This window comes from Choristoneura fumiferana, chromosome 11, assembly GCF_025370935.1.
Source record: "Choristoneura fumiferana chromosome 11, NRCan_CFum_1, whole genome shotgun sequence".
NCBI classification, from domain to species: Eukaryota; Metazoa; Arthropoda; class Insecta; order Lepidoptera; family Tortricidae; genus Choristoneura; species Choristoneura fumiferana.
The window spans coordinates 4,540,878-4,563,239 of record NC_133482.1 but is presented as its reverse complement, the minus strand read 5'-3'; the positions used below and the strand labels follow the sequence as shown (position 1 = coordinate 4,563,239).

Below are 22,362 nucleotides of genomic sequence, written 5' to 3'. Positions count from 1 at the left end.
AAAAGGATGAATAACATAATAAAAATATAAAGCATGTTTTTGTGCAAGCATGTTTTAGCAAAAAATGTAATTTAGTATAAATTGAGGTAGAATAAAGATTCTCACTATGAATTATAAATATTGCGTTTTCGTAAATGACGTGGCTGAAGTGACAGCTGTTTTGTCTTTGGTCTTGACAATTGCCAAATCAGCCAAGACTCGTCACGTCAGTCAGTCTGCTAAAAATCTAATAAAAATCTTATTCAATTAAATTTTCTGAATGAGTCTGCATTTAGACTATAGCGTATTACTTATGTGAGAAGCCTTGGTACACTGGATGCCTACCTGGTACGTAAAAACAGCTTAAAACCGTGAATAAGGGTGTGCTAAGGGGGTACGTGTTATTATGGTGTTTTTACGATATTTTACTTTTAGATAGTGAAATGGCGACGTACGAGGAGTTTATTCAGCAAAATGAGGATCGGGACGGTGTTCGGTTCACATGGAATGTGTGGCCATCGAGCAGGATCGAAGCTACGCGGCTGGTGGTTCCCCTGGCCTGCTTGTATCAGCCTCTGAAGGAGCGGCCGGATCTACCCCCGATTCAATATGAGCCCGTGCTTTGCACCCGGAATACTTGCCGGGCTGTGATGAACCCAATGTGCCAGGTCGACTATAGAGCCAAATTGTGGGTGTGCAACTTCTGTTTCCAAAGGAATCCTGTAAGTAAACTATACGGCGCTATTTTCGGTATAGTTTTACAGTCTTTGTTCCACTTCAGTGAACATATTTTTGTTCAATTGTCACCGGAATTGTAAAATAAGTGTTAACACTTAAATTCTCTTATAAAGCTGTTTGTATTTTCCTATACAAATCCAATTAGAGTATTTTTAACCAGTTTTATTAGTGCTAAGTGACAATAGTATTTAATTTGATGATGAACTTCTACTAATATAATAAACTAGTGTTTGCCTATGATTTCATACAGAAATAGGTCAACATCTGTTTTCTATCCTGTGGGAAATTCCAAAAAGTTAGTCAGATAATAAAAATAAGCCTTTTTATGTCTAATACCATAACAATTTTGAAATTTTTTGTTCTAATGTGCTGCATGACGTTTTGCAGTCTCAGGTCATTTTGGTTATGGAGATAAGACTATTTTGAATATATTAATCCTCTTTATTGCATGACCTATGTTTTTGATTTTCGAAAAATCATTTTTTTTTCACTTGTATATCTTGAAGAGTCTAATAATTATAGTTATGGTGATAGGGTCACCCTAAATTATACATATAAATCTCAAACATATTTGTAACAAAATTGTAGACCTATAATGAGCTTCCAATTACAATTTATCCATTTTAATTTTCAGTTTCCTCCTCAATATGCAGCAATATCAGAGCAACATCAGCCTGCAGAACTTATCCCTAACTTCTCAACTATAGAGTACACAATCACTAGAGCTCAGTCCATGCCTCCTATCTACCTCCTAGTGGTGGATACTTGCATGGATGAGGAAGAACTGTCTGCGTTGAAGGATTCTCTGCAGACCTCGCTCAGTCTCATGCCGCAGAATGCTTTAGTGGGTCTTATTACTTTTGGCCGTATGGTACAGATTCATGAGTTAGGTAAGGCATTGTTTGTATAGATATTTTAAAAGAAGCTACAAACCTGGCAGTTTGACTACCAGGATATTTGCATGGATTAATTAAATATAACAAAAATTTGGCCCACCCTTCATACAAAATTACCGATTTTGCATACATTTTGAGGGCCAGATTTTTTGCCGCTCAGTATATTAACATATTTGAGCAAGTCAAAGTAATAATACAATTTTGTGGTAACCTATCCAACACAAGAAATTTAATAAAACATATTGATAAAAAAAACCACAAAAGTTTAATCATGTCAATAACCTTACCTTTCCAGGTACTGAAGGCATATCAAAATGTTACGTCTTCAAAGGAACCAAAGACTTGACAGCAAAGCAAATTCAAGAGCAACTAGCTATTGGTCGCGTGAATGCCCCCAACCCTCAACAACGTCCTGGGGCCCCTGCTCCTCCACCACCAGCCCACCGCTTCCTGCAACCAGTCAAACAGTGTGACATGGCCTTGACTGATTTACTTGGAGAACTCGGCCGGGATCCTTGGCCTCTTGGTGTTGGGAAGAGACCATTACGCAGCAGCGGAGTGGCTCTTTCGTTAGCTATAGGATTATTAGAGGTTACTTACCCAAATACGGGTGCCAGGGTTATGATGTTCCTCGGAGGACCATGCTCTCAAGGCCCCGGCCAGGTGGTGAATGATGAGCTGAAACAGCCAATCCGGTCGCATCATGACATCCACAAAGATAATGCCAAGTATATGAAGAAGGCGATTAAGCATTATGAAGCTTTAGCATTCAGGGCTGCAACTAATGGGCATTCTATTGACATTTACTCATGTGCTCTGGATCAGACTGGGCTGATGGAAATGAAGCAGTGTTCTAACTCAACTGGGTAAGAATCTTACCGTAAGATATTTCTAAATTTATTTATTCACATTATATTAACTAATTCGTATGTTTGTGGAGGGTCTAGTTGTTACGAGAAATGCGCACTAACACAACATGTATTGACAAAAGATTTACAAAAATAACTAACTCAAGAACATATTGGTTGGGAGATTTTGCTGTTTGCTAACCGAATTGGTTAGTGTCAAATTGACAAAGACCTGCGTTCTATCCGGGATAGAACTAGGGATAGACTATCCCTGTACTCAGCATTTTTTCTCTGTTTTTTTTTTTCAGTTTTTAATAACTTAATACTACTTGTGTCATTGTGATCTAAACACATTCAAAGACTAGACTCTCATAGTGCAGTGCTACAAATATAGTTTGTAAGCAGCCTACTCAAAGCCCTGCAAGCAGGGTCCTGCTACCTTACGCATGTTTATAGGGCCGACACTACAGTAAAAATTGCCCCTGCATGCAATACAATACATTAGCAATGTTACTGTAAACAGGGCCCTAAGCTGTAATACCCCTGGTGTTACAGATGTTTATGGGCGGTGGTGATCTCTTACCATCAGGAGACCCACTTGCTCGTTTGCCATCCAGTAAAATAAAAAAAAAATAAAAAAAATGTATGTAGTGCTTAAACTAGGCCTCTTTAGCAAGGGAAACATCTGTTTCAGTGGTCACATGGTGATGGGCGACTCCTTCAATTCCTCGCTTTTCAAGCAGACATTCCAGCGCGTGTTTGCGAAGGATCAGAAGAGTGACTTCAAGATGGCATTCAATGGCACTTTGGAAGTCAAATGCAGTCGGGAGTTAAAAAGTATGTTTTTTAGTTTTTTGCGTGCCACTTATAAAATCGAAATTAGATTTTTTTGGCATTTTGATCCTAACAAGTTTCAAGTCCATCCTAGTAACCGTTGAAGAATTTATTGTATTTATATTATATTGTTACTGAATGTAAGTATCGGATACCAGCAAATTGTTGAAAAATATATACTCAGCGGCACAAAATTTGGCCCACAACTATACAGTCATGAGCAAAGATATCGACACGGCCAAAGGTACAAAAATATGTATACACGACTTTATGCACTAAACACTAAGGCCGTGTATACATATTTTTGCAACTTTGGCCGTGTCGATATCTTTCCTTGACTGTAGTATACAAAATTACCTATTACTGCATACATTTGAGGGCCAAATTTGTTGTCAGACTTTGCAAATTTTGAAATCTCAACTTACATACATGCAAATGTTGCAAGTTAAACACACTAGTAAATATTTTCTTTTCTTCTTTCTTTACTGATATAGTTGTATCTCCTCCTCCCTACAGTAAGCGGTGCGATAGGCTCGTGCGTGTCTCTGAACGTGAAGGGCCCGTGCGTGTCCGACCAGGAAGTAGGCATGGGCAACACGTGCCAGTGGAAAATGTGCACGTTCACGCCAAGTACCACAATGGCGATATTCTTTGAGGTACGTTGCTTTTGGCGTAAATAGGGTTGTGCACTCGTCACCTAGCATACCGGGATTGTGAGATACCAGAATTTGGGATCCCGTTGGAACATAAAAAGGGTGAATGTTATTGCAATTTTTTTTTTGCGTTGCGGCTCATATCAAATTTGTCAATTTTGCCATGCGTCAGGATTCCATTTTTGTCAAAATTCAGAATGACCAATTTTCCTTGTTGATGTTTTTCAAATTGTCATTTTTCTGCTTGGGCGTATAATTTCGAGTTGTGTGCACATCATATCGTTTTATAAAATCCTTCCTTTCCACCTGATTGTTTCTTCAGTATAAGGCGACAAGAAACTGATAACGGTTGAAAAGCTCGTTGAACTACCCAATTTTGTTGTGACCCTGATCCTCCTGGCAGGTGGTGAACCAGCACGCGGCCCCGGTGCCGCAGGGCGGGCGCGGCTGCGTGCAGCTCATAACGCAGTACCAGCATTCGAGCGGGCAGCGCCGCGTGCGCGTCACTACCATCGCCCGCAAGTGAGTACTGACCGACTTGGACTGCCTAACTTGAGGCTGGAGGTATGAAAGTGAGCGAGCGAGTGAAATAGCGCGACCGGGTTACAGGGTCTGAAGCCCGGTTACCGCCGCGAGCTGAACGTACAACGATTAAAGTACAAAAATTCATCATCATCATCATCCCAGCCTATATACGTCCCATTGCTGGGCACAGGCCTCCTCTCAGAACAAGAGGCTTGGGCCAGTACAACGATTGGCTGCGTGAAATTACTTACACCGGACCTCAGTGTCACGTGTTTGATGCATTAGACGACAAAACATAACAACTATGTACGTAAACCTTATCAAGAAGCTATTATCGATCACATGGTCCTATAGTTTTTGGTATTTTTTTATTTTTAATACAAGTTTTATTTCCTGACTGTACTTTTTATCGATTTTACTTGCATTGTCACCTAAACTAAATTTGCATACCAAATTTCAAGTCCATGCCGTTAACTGTTGAAGAGTTCTGTACTGCGGAGACGATCCCGGCTGGACTACCAGGAATACCAGGATGTCACTACCAGATTATTGTATTGTCACGCAATTTACATAAGTATGCCAAATTTCAAGTCAATTCTACTACTGGAAGTTGGTCGAATTTTACTTGCAAGATTTCACTACAGACAGAAAAACGGACAACGGGACAGGTGAAACGACTGTTTTCTCAACTCGTTACTTTGAACAGGGTATAATGTGATGTGTTCCAGTTGGGGCGATGCGGCCGTGAACCTGCCGCACATCGCGGCGGGCTTCGACCAGGAGTCGGCGGCGGTGGTGATGGCGCGTCTCGTGGTCTACCGCGCCGAGCAGGAGGACGGGCCCGACGTGCTGCGCTGGCTCGACCGCATGCTCATTAGACTGGTAACACACGGGGGACTTACTATTCGGGGGGTGACACTCTTTCCCGGCCCGGATAATACCGACCCTGTTTTTCATGTACACGCCCGTAGCAGCTCATGTCAGTCTCTATGGGCGTGTACACGAAAAACAGGGTCGGTATTTCCATGTCAATATTATCCGGGCTGGGAAATAGTGTCACCTCTATCCGGGCGCAGTGACACGTGGTCTTGGCCTACAACCCCAGACTGCGCCATGCTTCACGATGTTGGGCCAGCTCTTGCTAGCTTTTGACCCTGAGATCATTATATTACATTATTAGGCACGGAAAGCAAGGGGTTGCTCGACGAGGTAGTTTTGGTGAAGATACGAGTCAGACAATTCTTGTTTATAGATTTGGTGCTTTTGTAAAACAATTCGAGGATTCGATCACCAAAAAAAACGCATTAAAAAAACTCAAGCAAGCACAGCGTCATCGCTGCTACTATTCATATAACGGATGGTTGGACGAAAGTAAATTGTATGGGGTTATGTAGGCTCGGCCTTAGCCATCTAGGCGCCCCGGGGATCGAGTCATGTTTTAGATAGGAGTACTGAGTAAACGACAGTTTATGTTTGTTACACATAGAATACTCACTTACAAGATAAGTCTAAAAAATTAAAACTCGTGAGTCTAGTTTTTTTTCTTCAGATCGATAAAATTATATATTCAAATTAAGTGGTTGACCTGGGACGCGCGGCGCTCTGTAATACTTGGTGCCCTGGTCGCCTAGATATCCTAACAAGTACTCCCTTTGTCCACAGTGCCAGAAGTTCGGCGAGTACGCCAAAGATGACCCGAACAGCTTCCGGTTATCAGAGAACTTCAGCCTGTACCCGCAGTTTATGTACCACCTGCGTCGCTCACAGTTCCTTCAGGTGTTCAACAACTCGCCTGATGAGACCACGTTCTACAGGTTAGGATATATGTACTTTGAAAAGAACATTTTAATTGCTGTACGCAGGTTTACAGCGGATGCAGGCTGCTTTCAACCGAAGCAACTGGGGGTTTATTTCAGGGGGAGGTCTATGTAAGACTGGATGTCTACGGCACGGCTGATATGATGATGAATTGTTAAACTCTTAATCAAAAATTATTTAAATTTTTATTTTTATACAACTTCGCTGACTACATTTTGTTGGTTGTATATGCATTGTCAGCCAAGTTACATCACAAGTCAATGTCAATGGTTGATGTAATCCGTTGAACATTTCCATCCCATGAAGACAATCCTGGCCGTACTAGTATGCCATCATAAGTTAAGTATGGCAAATTTCAGAAGCGGTCGAAAAATGGTTTTAAACCACAATTACAAACATACAAATTGTAATTTAAATAAAATATCTTAAAAAGCATTACCTCTCCTTGCAGTCTGGTAAAAATTGTAATGTTAACGGCTCGTTCAAAGGCACATGCTGATGCGGGAGGACCTGACGCAGTCTCTCATCATGATCCAGCCGATCCTGTACTCGTACAGCTTCGGCGGGCCGCCCGAGCCCGTGCTGCTGGACACATCGTCCATCCAGCCCGACCGAATCCTGCTGATGGACACTTTCTTCCAGATCCTCATCTACCACGGAGAGGTCAGTCCACTATGAGGACCACAGAACTAATTGGAAGAATAGAAATTCTTACAGAGGTACTACACTAGCACAAACCATAAACAAACGCCATGACAGCAGCGTCAATTCTCTTTATAGTCTGTGGTCATGCATGACGGATCACGACATAGGTATTTAACGATAGTAATGATAGAGGTATATTTCCTAAAATTTAATTAAAATAATATGATATTATGGCAGCCTACGGACATTCAAAAGACATTAAAAAAACTGTTTATGGTTTGTGCTAGTGCTGCATTCTGACGACAGAACATTGCAGTACATTCCATATTCGACTAATTGTTTTCTTTTTGTACGTAGACGATAGCGCAGTGGCGCGCGCTCCACTACCAAGACATGCCGGAGTATGAAAGCTTTGCGCAGCTGCTGCGCGCGCCGGTCGACGACGCGCAAGAGATCCTCCAGAGCCGCTTCCCCGTGCCGCGGTACATCGACACAGAGCACGGCGGCTCTCAGGTAACACACAACTATCTTGTACCTAGACTATAGCGCAGTCGTGCGCTCCACTACCAAGACCACAGACCAAGACAATTTTTTTTTTACATGAAACTGTCAGTGATTGACCCCTATCTCATCTGATGTCAAGTGCAAATGGGGCCAAAGATGTATCTCACTGGTTCAGTAACAGCCTATTCACTCTAGCCTTGAAGAGCCCTAGATTGTATTTATCCGGAAATACAGACGACGGGAGCGAATTCCATTCCTTAGCGCAGTTCGCATTATGAAATATGAAGCAAACCGCTTCATGCGGGCCAATGGAAACACTAATACATAAGGGTGAAGACGCTCCCCCTGCATGGAAGTCCGTTGACAAAATGAAGGGGCGAAAATCCTGACATGACAAGACAAATTCTGACGTATGGCAACCCTAGTCACAGGTCACAGAGCACATTTTTAATGTCAAATAGAATAAAATCACTATTATGTGAATGATAGAGCACTGATCATATCGTACAATAGTAGTATAACATTCGTGCTGCGACCTATCTTAAAATGTATATAAATTAAATATATTGACAGATCTTTCAATCCTACTCACATCGCGGTCTAATAATACTACTGATAATCTTGAACCATTTCATCTTGGGGGAGAAAAAACAACTAGATACAATCACAGGAAATATAGGAATCTAAATAAGAAAGTGATACAATCAAATGACAGTCTAATTTATTTCAAATTACTTCACCACTATGACGGTTTTGCTTAGTTTTAGTAGCCAAAATCCTTTCGAGCATATCATTCACCTTCTGTTGAGTTTTTAGAAAATTCCGGAAATGTGTGTCGTCGTAGGTGGAAGCTATGTTGATTAGTGGCCGCTGCTGCCTCGGCACTACCCTGTCGTTACAACCCTCTTTGCTCCCACATTTCCCTTCTGAACTTCTGGGCCAATTATCTTTTTCCAATTTTTCATGAAATCTTACGTTCTCGTAATTCGTTCGAGGTTTATAAAATCGGTCGCTGTAACTGTACTCCTTTTTCGTGCTTCTGGATTTCGGCCTTTTGTCGAATTTGAAATCAAAATCTCTCGATCGATTGGAACGTATGTTATACTCGTTTCTCTGGGTATATCTGTTTGGTTTTCGGTATCTGTAGGTTTCTTCGCTGTACTCTCGCAAGTGTCGTCCTCTATCGCGCGGAGGTTTCGGTGACAGTACTATATTGTCAACTATGATACCTTTTGATACTGGTACTTTCAAAGGCTTGATTTCGTTAGAATTAGTTTGAAACGTTAACGCGTGCGCCGATCGGCTTACAGTGTGTATGTTATCAATTGCGTTGTTATGAATTGTGGTAGGAACCTGTATTATTTTTTGCAAATACGGATCCAGTACCATAGCTTTTGTTTGTAAATATGGACTTTTTATACCGTAGGAGCTCATGGGTGGAAGCAGCGGAGCATAAAACTTATAAGAGGCATAAGGGTTATGTTCTATTGTTGGCATCGTCGCGATCCTATATGGAGCATAAGGATTATGTATCATTTTCGGCACCATAGCAATAACTTCGGCTCTCTGCGTTTGTGTAATATTGTCTTGTTTTAGTGTAATGTTAGGGTTTTGGTTGTCATTCTTCATTAGGTTAAATTTTTCGAATAGTTCCATGAATTTTTTCAAGACTTGAGATGCTTCTTGAATTTTCATGGAGTCTTCTTTTACTGTTGTGGATGGTGTTGTACCTGTAATGCGATATTGAAGATTATTAAATATTTCTTATAATTGTAACAGTTCTTTAAATATTTGATGTGATAACTCACCGGTCGTAGTTTTGGGCTCTGTTTTTGTAATGACAGTTATAGATATTGGAATTGTAGTGGTAGTAGAAGTAATAGTAGTAGATGTTATTGTTGTTGGGGTCATTGCTGTCGTCATGATTGGTGTTGCTGTAGTTGTAGTTATGGTCGCTGTCGCTGTCGATGTAATAGGTTTTTCCGTTTTCAAATCTTTTAAAACAATTTCTTTAACGGTATTTGCTATTTCTTTTAGAACATCTAGCGGTAAAGATTTGACCTTTTCATTGATATCATTTTCCGATTTTTCTGTCACAATATATTGTTGATGAAGGTCACTTCTCGTTTCAGTGTTCATCAATAGTTTATTGTGCAGTTCATCCTTCTGTGGTAAGGCATATTCGTAATTTAGATGTTTAGTAATTTTGCTGTCGTTGGTGTAAAGGGGTTCTTTTTTAGTGTCTTCTGTTGCAATATGACCAACTCGAGCTTTTTGCCTTTCTATCAAATACGGCCAGTTAATTCTTTCGTAATTGTTGGGACGGATATTGTTTTCAGCATTTGTTACTTCGTCCGGAGTTATACTTTTTTGTTGTTCTTTTGCGTTGAGGTCTAACGTTCCAGTACTCTTGTTATCTTTCATATCATGTCCTTTCGTTTCATACCAATTGAAGAATTTGGGATCACTTCTATTTCTGCTTAATAGTTCAGATTCTGTTTCTCTTCTATCTAGACGATTATTTATTGAACCTTCTTTTTGTAATAAAATATGTTCTTGATTATTTAATAACGTATGTCTACCGGGAGGTATTTGATACAATGCAATTTTATCTACCATATCAGGATTCGGAGTAATTCTGATGTCATCGAAGAAGTATGGCCAAGTGTTCTTAAATTCCCCATTGACGCTGGGATAACTACGATTCGGAAGTTTTTCTCCTGCGAGTGGTCGAATAAAGGACGGGTTTTCTTGTTCCTTTTCTAATTTTGGTTCAAGTTCTTTAGCACTCTGTGTATTAAAAGCCCATTCAGCTTTATAATCACTACCACCGTTCCAGTGTTCTGCAAACTTCAAAGGATAAAGGTGCTTTTCAAAGTTATTAATCTTGTTTTTATTTGCTTCCATTTTCACGATAGCTACTTGCTCTCGGTCGTTTGGTTCATTATATAATAATTTGGGATTGTCACGATAAATTTTTTCTTGTTCTGTATTTCTTTTTCTCTCAAGCAAGTAAGGCAAATTACTTCTATATACATAGTGTTTATTGGAGTCATCTGGTTTCATTGATTCATAGCCATTACTTGGTAAGTTAATATCTAAACTATTATGTCCCATTTCTAATTTTTGATCTTTTCCGTTATTCTGGTTCTCATAAAAATAAGGCCAAATAGTTTTGTTATCGATAGAGTAGTGATCATTTTTATTAACAGATTTGCTAGAACCGATAGTGTTGCGCTCAATTTGCTGACTTAATTGTAAATTATTTTGTTCTTCTGGCATGGCTCCTGTTTGTTTAGAACTCTGATCATATGGACAGATATATCTATATATTTCTTTCTGGATTAGATGGATTTTATTATTTGATTTGCATAACATTGCTTTGTTATGCTCACTTAGCTCAATCAAGTCTTCTACGTTTTGATCTGCGAAAGGTTCACTGTCAATCGGTTTGATGCTCTGACTATCGATAGCATATAGCCAATTGTTTGGTTCGTTTTTGACGATATTTAACATATCAGATAACTTATCGCGGGCATTGTATAATGTGACTTTTCCTTGTTTTAATTCCGTTTGAATATTGCTTATCAAACTATTTCTAATATTACTAATTGGATTATGTAATTGGTTTAAGAAATCTTCAATAATTTTTCTCTCTTCTTTATTACCTTTGTTGTGATTAGAAGTATTCTCTAATTTTTCGGTTTTAGTCATTAAACTGTAGTTTGTTTGCTCATTTTTCTTATTTTCTTCTAACACTTTATCTATGTCTTCAATAAGTTTATTGGCATTGAATGTTCGCACAGGGAGCACAGTAGAAGTTTCAACTGGTTTTGTTTGTGTCTGTGACAGGATTTCTGCAACAATTTTCCTTATATATTCGGCATCGTTTGATCGCTCGTTTATAATGTAATCATTTGATGTACTGTATTGCGCCTTTTCGTTTTTATTTTTGTTTACTTTATTCTCTGGGACTTTATCTACTCTACTAATGATATCTTCTATAAAATGATTTTGTATAGGAGATGGCAATGTATCTATTTTGCTATCATTTTGTATGATAATTGATTGCATTGTGGTTTCCTTTAAATGCGATGCATTTTGATCTTTCTGTTGATTTAAATAGGCAAACAATTTGTTCCACTGAGCCGGGCTATCACGGACTTGAGCTGAAAAAAAATTGTATTTAATTGTTTCTCGAGGTAGGTAATACATAAAAAAACGTAGTCGACTTACTGTCTAGTTCGTAGGCGATTGGCTTCGTACTGGACTTCTTCGTCTCGTCATTTACTTTTACTGGAAGAGTAGATAGAGTAGTGGCCGAGTTATTTTCCGTTAAACATTGCGAGCGTAGTTTTCTGAATGAAAATATTGATGCTGATTAGATTAGAATAGAATTAATGTTAGGTAAACGTACCAGTGGTCGTCTCGTCACTGTCCCGATAGAGGTGACAGCAGCATTGAGCATTAGCGTATCAAGCACTTGGACCTTATTTATTTTTTTGCTTTGCTACTTTAAAGTCACATACAACAGGTAAAGTTACTACATATAAAAACTACACTGTATATGTATGTATACATTTGCCTTTTCATAGAAACCTGCCACTTCTAAGGCTTAAACAAGATGGACACACTTAAACGCCCGTTTACAACACCTTATCTCCTTTTCGTAACAGTCACAATCAAATTTGACCAGCAATACCTGCCTACCTGAAAATGTCCAGTAGCATTTTCAAGCCCTTCTTTTTTTTTTGGTCGCTAAACCATGGCTGCTTAATTTACAAGCGCCTGAGCCATAATGGCCCACGAGTATAATTAAATAAACTTTCAACAGTTTAAACATTTTCACCACACTAGAAAATCGATTGTTTATTAAGTTATTAAAATAATAACCGCCACTGGCCGGTCAGAGATTTTCGTGTCGTCCATTCGGGCCGACTGTTAAAAAGGCGAAGCAGCCTTGCACTAAATAATAGTTGAATAAACGATCGGTTTATCAAACAATTTAATCGTGAAGCGCTCACCGGTTGCCGATAGCGTCGATGTTTACGTTGTGCCGCTGCAGTTTCCGCAGCGTGGACGCGTCCAGCTCGTCCTTTTGCACTCCACTCAGCAGCAACACGCACAGAACATCTGAAAACACCAGCATCTCAACTTACACCGCCAATGTCAAGCCCCTCATACACCAATCTTCTAACATATTATTACAATTATCCTAAGACTTTATGTGCTAAGATTCTCGACGCGTGACGCGCGGCAACAACATATTTTATTACTAAGACCTTTTATGCGGACTGAACGTGGTGCGCGTTCGTTTTCGATAGAGAACGTACATGAGACTACGGCGGCGACGAACAGAACTCGACACAACATTTTCACGATAGCCGCCTTTTATTGTTTGGCCGCGGACGCGATGGTCGCGGCGTTTGTGCTCGTTTTGTGCCAGTTGACTGGTTTAATTGGTTCGAGGCGATGCACGTTGTGTGGAAGCTGCTTTAGGTGGCACGTAGGTATTGACAGGTTTTGGACTGAGGATTAAGCGTAAAATTATAACATAGGGCGCTGCCTGATAGTTTTCATTGCGTTCTGATAAGAAGAGAAAAATTTAAATTAGGTACAAAAGTATAAACTCTAGAAAAGCCCCTCTTGTATGTAGTAGTAATAATATATCCGTATAGACAAGTTGCCGATCCAAATAAGATGACTGACACTTAAGTTTCTTAACAGCCTCGGTACACTACAAGGGAATTTTGTTAAGCTAATGTAGAAAATTTATATTTAGCAGATATGTTCGTTCCTTGAGAGAAGAAATTCCCGTGGTAAAGAGAACAAAAGAGTTTATTTTATGCTAACTAGCTTCACAGTGCTTTGGTTTAACTGTTATGCTGTGAAATGTAATAAATAAATAGCTGATGATGATGACGATCCGACCGATTTTGAGGGTCGTAGTGGTACACAAGCAAGAGGATTTTTCGAAAATTCCCGTAAAATTTGGAATAAAAATGATTTATATTTTTGTTTTAAAGTGGCTTTGGCCCGACATGCACTGCGTTGTTGTTTTTTATTATTAGAGTTTTGTCTCGAGATTATAGTGAGACGAGTATCAACTACTTTACTATAATCGTTAATTTTATTATGTACGCGAAAGAAATTGCGGGCAAGCAAAAGTTAAGGCAACACACCCTATGTATGGTAACATTTTTATTTTCTTTTCAGGCGCGATTCCTTCTGTCAAAGGTCAACCCTTCACAGACCCATAACAACATGTATGCGTACGGAGGGGTAAGTGACAACACAATTACAATCATTACATTAATAACATTTGTTATCATTTCAAAAGATCTAATTTTGATGTCATGCATAAAGTTATACCTATAGCGATCTAATTTTTTTTATAATTCGCATGGTGTGATTTACCTATAGGATGACCTGCCATTACAGCATGGTTTGACTTTTTTTATTTTTTTGTTTCATCATTGTATTGGCGAAAACCAGGCGATGCCGATGCCATCAGCGGTAGTATTTTTTTTACTCTTCCGTTTTTTTTACTAACTTCGGTGTCGGCTTTCTAATCATTCAAAAGTTATCATTTTTGGAGCGCTTCTTTTATTTCTACACGAGTTTGATTTACAACATTATGTCTTTAGTGAATGTCAGATTTCTGTATTTGTTTTTATATAATAATAATACAATAATTCAAGTAATGAAAAATGCTTAGGCAGTGAAATAAAATTTAATCTGAGAGATGCTTGATGTGTAATTAAACGCATTTATTAATTGTAAGGCATGTTTTGGGATAAAACAATCTAACCTAACATTTTTATTCTTGACTGCATGCTGTCCTGTACCTATGCGTTTGTCATTTTTTTGCGTTTGACTTAAAATTTAAATACTAACTTAATTCCTTGATGCGTTTAGTTAATATAGCCGTTCAAATGTATATTAATTTGCTTCCAATAACAATTTACGTCACCATGTCTTTTGTACTAGAACTTTCCTTCCTTAAGACTAATTTTGCTTGTTCATCAGTTTTTCAACTCCTACTCTTATTACTTGTAATGATGCAAATGAGTTATTCCCCGTAAATAACTAAGCTTACCTTCCCCAAATAATTAACCCAATTTTGCAAAAACTAGCTCTGCCAATAAATTGACTTCTGAGCCAGATATAAATTCTTGTTAGTGAGGGCTCACCCACAAAATATAGGGTCTCCCACTAAAAAAAACACGGGTTCCCTCTTGGCCACAGAAAAAATAATAAAAGGAATAGAAATGTTATCGTTTTAATTTATTTCCTTTCAAAACAATGCGATGTCGCTGGTCGCTGATTGGCCTTTGCTCGCTAATAACTGTGTTTTGATAAATATAATTACGGATATTGCGAAATGAGGTTTTTTCTTCAGGCGAAATATCGCTAGATGGCGTTAGTAAGTCCGTTTGACGTTTCAGTCTTGCTTGCGATTGGCTCATTTAGATATTTATCCAATCACAAGCGTGACAGAGTCGGACCTCACGACCAGTAAAGTATACCTACTATTATTAATTTTGGACACCTATGTGTGTTTGCTGCAATATATGTGTTTGAGCATTAAACTCGAGCAGCGATTCGTTATAGACTGAAGCCGAGAATGAATGCATGGCATTTTAGTTAGATAAGCGTCTCGCTCTTTTAGCACCATATCACACTAGCGTCTTTCGAGCGTTGCCGTCAGCTCCTGCGCAGCGTTGACGTAACGTTTGCGCAGCGGCTTAGCATTATGAAAGCACACGTTTCAGCTTCTTAAACCAACAAAAAAACGCCACTGGCGTCGCGGCGCTGCTGTGTGAACGTTACGTTGAATCTGCACGAGCGTTAACAAGACGCTCGCAGTTGACGAGCGCCGTTGTGATGACGTTGCGCGGGCGTTGTCAAGACGACAACAGTCTAAAGACACTAGTGTGAGGGTGCCCTCAGTTCGCGCTATACTTATTTATAAATTTCTATTCCTCTTGTTAGTTGTCTGTTTTGTTCTTACGAGTGCGGTTAAAGTACGACCTAATAATTCGTCTACTTACGGCAAATTAAACGAGAGCATGAATTAATTATCAGGTCATGCATACTTGTCGTACAGTCCGGGTCGACAAATACGCGGTCGCACATTTAACCGCACCCGTCCCACTTATGGTATACACAGAAGTTTACCACTGGATTTTATTAATACTGTGTCTAACTGTTTGGGTTGTCTCTTAAATTATACATAAATTTAATTGTTTTTTTATCTAGCAGGATGGTGGCGCTCCGGTGCTAACGGATGACGTGTCGCTGCAAGTGTTCATGGAGCATCTCAAGAAACTGGCGGTGTCTTCGACCGCTTAGAACCGAGGCGTTAGCCTAGCAATGCGGTGGATCGGATACCCTGCGAAATGTTGTGGTGTGTGTGTATCCTGCATAAGATAGGGTTGTCCGTGGCAACAGGGAAAATTGAATTGGCAAAAATACACTAAGTCAATCCAATCGCATATGCCATGTTGCCAGAGACGATTTCAATAGTTATCGCTGTATTTCATCATCAATTTAATTACAATTTAATTGCTATCTTCCATGCTGAACTACGTTCATATTTTACTGGTCAGGTTATGTCATTATCGCACGCTGCAAGCGTGGATAAGCTTATGTTATGGGATGGGTTATTAAAATATGACGCGATACGCGGAATATATTCCCAAAACCATAGACATTATCTATCAGCATTAACTTTCTTTTTATAAAAATCTAATCTTATTATCTACAGTCTTGCAGGTTTTCTGTGTCCGCTATCTAAGTTAAATTTTGTATTCTATATCAATTAAAACAAATGTTTATGAAATGATTAAATGATTTATTTTAAGAAAAAATATATCAGTTTATACATACATCTCACCACTCCCTCTATCATTTCTCTGTACATTTTATTTTACAATCTGCCATATCAAAATACGTTTTGAAACAAAAACATTATTAAACATTTACACAATAATAGTGTTAATGAGACCTGCGAATTATGCTATACGACTTTTACACAGAAATAAAAATATATTAAGTATTTTTAGCATCTACACTTCAGCAACCCTATAGATAGCCTAAAAACAAATGCCTAAAACATTGTTAATTATTTGGTATTATTCCCCATCTAGTTAAAACAGAGAGCATTTCTCTATACGATTTCCCTCTATAAATTATGCTAAACTCTCTTCTTATATAGGAACCTATCAATTAAATGCACGCTAAATAATGCAACAGTAAATAACACACAATAAATTGATAACATCGGATATGGTTACCAACGTGGTTACCGTAATATCAAGCCATGTAAATCCATCAAACTTATTCGCTAATAAAATATAATATCACCATTATATACATAGAATTGAAAATTAAGTAGGTATAGTACTACACCAATCGTTTAGTTAGTATGCTCTTTAGAAAAGATAAAAGACTTCTATGTTAATCTTCTATTTATGATCTATAGCAGGTTGCAAATCAGTCATCATACAGTTTATTTTTTGCCACTAAAAGTTTATCATTTTATTATAATAATAAATGAGTTTTGAAAATAAAACTATGACTGCTAACACTGCAAAGTGATTATATTATTTAGTTTTTTTTAATGAGAATCCTAAGTTTACGAAACCGTAATAAGGAGTAAATAGGGAGGTACAATCTACGAAATTTACTACAAAGGTATTCTCCTCTCCCAAAAGTAGGTATCATTATTTATACAGCTCCGTCATATCCGTTGGTGCAAACAAACCTAAGAACTCTGCGAACAAGCGCATTTATCATTTAAAATCTGTTGTATCAGATTGGTATTACCATATAAATTGGAACTTTTGTTTCTCCACCATCATAACACGTTTCTTCATGACTCGTGTGCAGAGCCCGGAATTTTCGTGGCATTTTTGATCTATCATAGTAACTTCCTCACTCATCAACTCTACCTAAATAATATCGATAAAATAGTATTCGTAATATCTTTTATAAAGACACTAACGGAACACTTATCAGCACTAAAACAGATTGATTATAAAATTGAATTATTAAATTAGAAATTGTTAATGAATAGGTATGCTCAAAAGTTAATTGGAAGAGATCGCTCTTTAACGATAAAACCGTCTATTGTTGACTTTACTTTTAATCTTTTTTAACATGTTGTGTATCGATATCGATATTGAATATCGGAAGTTGTTATCGACTCAAGTGAGAAGTCACTATGACAGATCAAAAATGCCGCGAAAATTCTAGGCTCTGCTCATGTCTCGTAATGCACGGCCACAGTCAATCTCTTCATCCAGAGGCCTTATTGTCTAACTGGCCAACTCTTTCTACCTTTGTCTTATGCTGTGTGACAGAAAGAAGTGGTGAAAATAATTGTGATTCCAAGTGTGTTTGGCAATAAGGCCTCTGGTCCAAATGATCCCATCATTTTGATTGCTACCTTTTTTATTGAATATAAATGTAAAGTAAAAACTGGTTCAGCGACGGGGCGGTCAGTTGAGAAAGCGGATGGACATCTTCTGTTCCACGTCGGTTCTGTCCAGCGCGTGGCAGAACTCTTCGAAGGAGATCATCTGGTCGTTATTGGTGTCTGCCTCCAAAATCGTCCGCTCCGCGATGCTCGTTAGCTGTTCCTCACTAAGCAAAGAAAATGCCGGTTAAGGCTGCATTTCCACCAAAGATGTGCGAGGATGTGTTGCGAGGAATGTGTTTTTCATGAACCAATAGAAACGCTTCATTTACTACTACCTACTTTTTGTTAGGATAAAACAACACGTGAAAAATATACCCAAACACTTATTGATGCTAAAATCTTATCAAGAAAAAAGTAGAATTAAAGCATTATCTTATCAGGCTTTATTTTTTTTTTATTAAGTTCAAATCAAATAAGCTATGAATGAAAAATTCGATTTAATTTTTGAAAATATCAGAATGTACGAATCTACGTTAGCTAGGTACAGCCGAAAAATTTATTACATTACAACCGGGAACATTTATTTAAGATAGAACATGCATTAAGAACAAGTAAAAGTTATTTTTTTCTGTAGGTACAATACAGTTAACCCTTATTAAGGCCCCATTTAATGGAGTATACTACCATAGTAAAAGAGGAGAAGTATGCACACTCCAACCCTTTAGGAGACTTAACTGCCTACTCCGGCGCGGACGCTGAGTCCGCGGGGTTAGGCTCGAAAAACTCACTTTCCCGAAACGCTTACACTTTCTCTAAAAGTGCACTTCTTCAGAAGAATCACTTTCTCGAAACGTACACTGTCCCTAAAAGTACACTTCCCAATAGGTATACTTTCTTAAATAGTGCATTAGATCAGAAGGTCCACTTTTTCAAAAAGTAGATTTTCTCAGATATAGCACATTCCCAGAAGATACATTTTCGCAGAAGGTGTACTTTTTCAAATTCCATATAGACAATCTTTAGTAACAAACAAATCTCTATTAACAAATCTCTAACTTTAATAAAGCCGAGCAAGCGTATAGCGCATGTCAGTCAAGCCATGCTTAGTGTAAGTGACCATAGCTGCCCAAACTTCACAATAGGTTCAAAAGCGAAGCGAACGCAAGATGAGCGAGCTAAAATCAAAACGTACGGCACCGACGGCAGCGCAGCCTTTACAGAAAACTTAATCCTCCTTAAATTATCAGTGTGCGTGCGGCGGATGCGTGCGTACCGGCGCCAACCGGCGCACACACATTTAAGCCGCGCGATGTACTTTTGTTTGTAGTGAACCTACTACTCTTTTACTATTTATGATACTACCAAAGAATCAAAAGCAGCTATCAAATACATACCTGACATAGGATGTTTTTAAAGCTAGTAGTATTTTCAGTAATTACAATGGATATTATAATTTATAACTAAAACGATTTTCCAAGTTGGTTGGTTGAAATTCCAAGTCAATGCATGTGGTCGCTAAATGGCCTCTACCTTTTTAAGGGTTAAGTAGGTACCTTTTCCCTATATTATGTGGTAGGTATTTAATAAAAATTAATTTTGTTATTACCTGATATTGACTCCAACCATCATGTGCAAGATAGCCAGCAGCTCGTCTCTGGAGATCTTGCCATCATTGTCAAGATCATACATGGAGAAGGCAACTGGAAAGTAGGTAATTAGATTAAGATTCTTAACAAAACATTTGTTTGACGCCAAATAAAGGACACTTGACAAGGCACTGACAGATAAGGAGTTGTTTGTTGTAAATCTAATAGATATTATTATCTTGCGTAATTTTGCATTATATGTGTCACAATTTTATCAAACGTCCGACTAAAACTAGTAGGTATGTATGTGATACTAAAACCGAATTTCGGTTTTGTGTGTCAATTTCGGCTGAGACCGAAATTCGAGGACGATTCTAAGTTTAAACTTGCATTCTTTTTGCTTTTACCTCTATAAATGTTAGTGCAAAAAGCCATTAATAGTTAATTTGTGAAATAACAACATCTAGCCATGACAAATTCGTAGATGCGTAGGTGGCTCATGTCAGAGTCACTCCATGGAGCCAAACGTTTGCGAACGCCGTACGAAAGCCCACAAACCTACGAGCACAAACCCATTTTTATCCTTTGCTTTTAATTTTACACTAACTCCATCCCTATATAGTAATCTTCACAATAAAAATATGACAAAATGTACTGCTGATATTGCATCAGATCAAAATTATTATACATACATTAAACTAGCAAAGCTGAATTGGTATAAGTAAGTTTTCTATAAATTTATAAAGGTGCACTGGAAAAATTATACAAATTAAAGTTAAATATCTAATAAACCTATTAGATTTTTTTATACTAAAGTCCACAAACATCACGTTGGGGGCAGTACATAGGTCAGCATCTTTAGTATGCAGAAACCTAAAAAAGTGTGTAGTGTGGTATCAAATGTTTATGCAGAAAGCAAATTATAGTAAGCATGCTAATGTAAAGACTGATCTTTACACTACTATAAACAATCTATTTATATTTCAATATTTCCGTTTACAAATAAACTTACACCTCAGCTTTTCTTCTCTGCTATTCAATTTGTTTTCTCTATTCTTCCTTATGGGTCGGAAATGAGATAGCACTTTCATGAACTGCAGGAAGTTGACTCGGTCATCATGGCTGTCAGCAAAGAAAGAGTGGACGATCCTCTCACTCAATGGGTTGATTGCTAGCTCGGGGATGCGAAGGAAGTCCTCTCGGGACAACGTGCCACAGTCATTCTTGTCCAAGGATGTGAATCTTGAGTAGAGTCTCTCTATTTGGTTTGGGGTGACTGTAAATTGTGAACAAAAATTAAAAATTAATTAGTAGTTCTTATTACTACTACTATCACTGTGGAAATTAAAAAGTGCTGCATTCTAGTCTTATAGGTTGCAATAAGCACAAATTCTGCTGATTTAAATAAAAAGTAAACAGATGTTCTTAAATTTGGCACAGATCTGCATCTGTAGCATACCAGGGGTAAAGGTTAGGTTGGGCAACTACATTATAAAAGACCCAATTTTAAAGTCCATTCAAAAGTTTTTATGTATATTTACTAGAAGTATGTCAGTCAAAAAACTTTAAGAAACATTGTCTTCTGTCCAAATGCTTGATTGCAAAAATGCAAAATGAATACATTATACACAATGTCAGCGACACCAAAATGTGCTAAATATATCAACAATGACACTATTCTTCTTATTACATTAGAATAAAAAAAAAATAGATTAAATTCAGTAGTAAGACTATAATAGTTTAAAGTTTAACAAATAAATATTTATACAGAGACTGATAGAACATATAGCATTTACTAGCTGTTGACCAATGAAACCTTAAGGGTAAAATTAATTATAGTCTTGCAAGTTCTAATAAAAGAGTGCTATAGAGGATCTAAAATGTTGGACTTTCAACCAATAGATAAAAATGCTTGAATGTTATGACCTTTGAAACACTGAAATCAACAAAAGGTCATTTGTTTATTCCAACTAAATTACCTTATTTATAAATTATTACAATGAAAATGGAGACTGTATGAAGGTGTATTTATATATTTGTATTATGGTTAGGGGTTAAGTGGACTCACATCCAGTTTCTTCTTGTATTTGTGCTATTTCTTCTTCCCTTAACATTAAGGATGATTTGTTCCCCATCGTGAAGTTAATACGCGGCGGCCAGTCACTAGCAACGATAAACACTCACTATTATAATCTCCGGAACGATTAGGTTGATTGGAATATTAAGTAAACGCGTAAACGATAAGTCACATTCGCACTTTAAACCTTATTGTACTAAGAATGACAGATACGTATATGCTAGGTTACAAATTACGATTATGATGTATTTCTTATATTTTGTGATAGTTATCTTGTATTTGGTTTAAATTACTGGCCTGGCCTTCACAGTCACAATATTGGTTGATTTTCCTTGCTCATTTTATTTCCATGCTAAAAAAATGTACAATTCAAATCAGAAAGATATGACAATGACATTGACGTGACCTGAAATTTGTGACGTGACACTGACAGTAGTGACAGTCAGTTTGTGTTGCCAAGTTATCGATAAAATCTCCACCGCTATCGAAGGAGATGCTAATGTAAGGTAGATAAAATATTGTCAATTTTTATACACTCGACTGACTTGTGTGTTAGTTATCATGTCATTCCGTGTTCACAACCAACGTCTCATATAATACGTACCACAGGTTTCACGTCAATGACCTATTGGTATATACTTACATTATTTCAATGCAAAAGCAACCTTCGTTCCATTGTGTTAAGGTTCAATTTTAGGCATTGCAATATAGAAGCCTGGCGTATGGGTGATGCCTTTTGTATATGACATGGCGGCGAAAAGGTTAATAGTTCAATGATGTATGAAACTATGAACCACAAAAAAGGAATATCACCTGGGGGAGCTACTACGAAA

At 37.9% G+C, this 22,362-nt stretch overlaps 3 protein-coding genes across 9 annotated transcripts; 1 reads left to right on the top strand and 2 right to left on the bottom strand.

The window, feature by feature from the left end:
• Positions 1-170: 170 nt before the first annotated feature.
• On the top strand, positions 171-16,315 carry Sec23 (transport protein Sec23). Of its 4 annotated transcripts, none has more exons than XM_074094135.1 (14): positions 171-327; positions 415-701; positions 1,352-1,607; positions 1,909-2,479; positions 3,156-3,298; positions 3,812-3,951; positions 4,352-4,470; positions 5,202-5,355; positions 6,136-6,287; positions 6,780-6,954; positions 7,294-7,449; positions 13,657-13,722; positions 13,936-13,956; positions 15,706-16,315. In XM_074094135.1, exons 2-14 carry the CDS (start codon positions 423-425, stop codon positions 15,793-15,795), a joined length of 2,322 nt encoding a protein of 773 aa, XP_073950236.1. In that variant the 5' UTR covers positions 171-327; positions 415-422; the 3' UTR covers positions 15,796-16,315. The 4 variants fall into 4 exon arrangements, with proteins under 4 accessions (XP_073950236.1, XP_073950235.1, XP_073950238.1 ...); XM_074094134.1 differs by having other exon boundaries at positions 15,703-16,315; XM_074094137.1 differs by lacking the exon at positions 13,936-13,956.
• On the bottom strand, positions 8,145-12,940 carry LOC141432525 (uncharacterized). 4 transcript variants are annotated; one of them, XM_074094129.1, is made up of 5 exons: positions 12,723-12,940; positions 12,465-12,573; positions 11,677-11,798; positions 9,249-11,609; positions 8,145-9,170 (listed from the first exon to the last, which is right to left on the bottom strand). In XM_074094129.1, exons 1-5 carry the CDS (start codon positions 12,811-12,813, stop codon positions 8,167-8,169), a joined length of 3,687 nt encoding a protein of 1,228 aa, XP_073950230.1. In that variant the 5' UTR covers positions 12,814-12,940; the 3' UTR covers positions 8,145-8,166. The 4 variants fall into 4 exon arrangements, with proteins under 4 accessions (XP_073950230.1, XP_073950234.1, XP_073950231.1 ...); XM_074094133.1 differs by having other exon boundaries at positions 9,249-11,297; XM_074094130.1 differs by having other exon boundaries at positions 12,774-12,940.
• Positions 16,277-21,946, bottom strand: elm (calcineurin like EF-hand protein 1 elm). Its single transcript, XM_074094138.1, has 4 exons — positions 21,521-21,946; positions 20,465-20,728; positions 19,473-19,566; positions 16,277-18,090 (listed from the first exon to the last, which is right to left on the bottom strand). Exons 1-4 carry the CDS (start codon positions 21,585-21,587, stop codon positions 17,946-17,948), a joined length of 570 nt encoding a protein of 189 aa, XP_073950239.1. The 5' UTR covers positions 21,588-21,946; the 3' UTR covers positions 16,277-17,945.
• Positions 21,947-22,362: the final 416 nt, after the last annotated feature.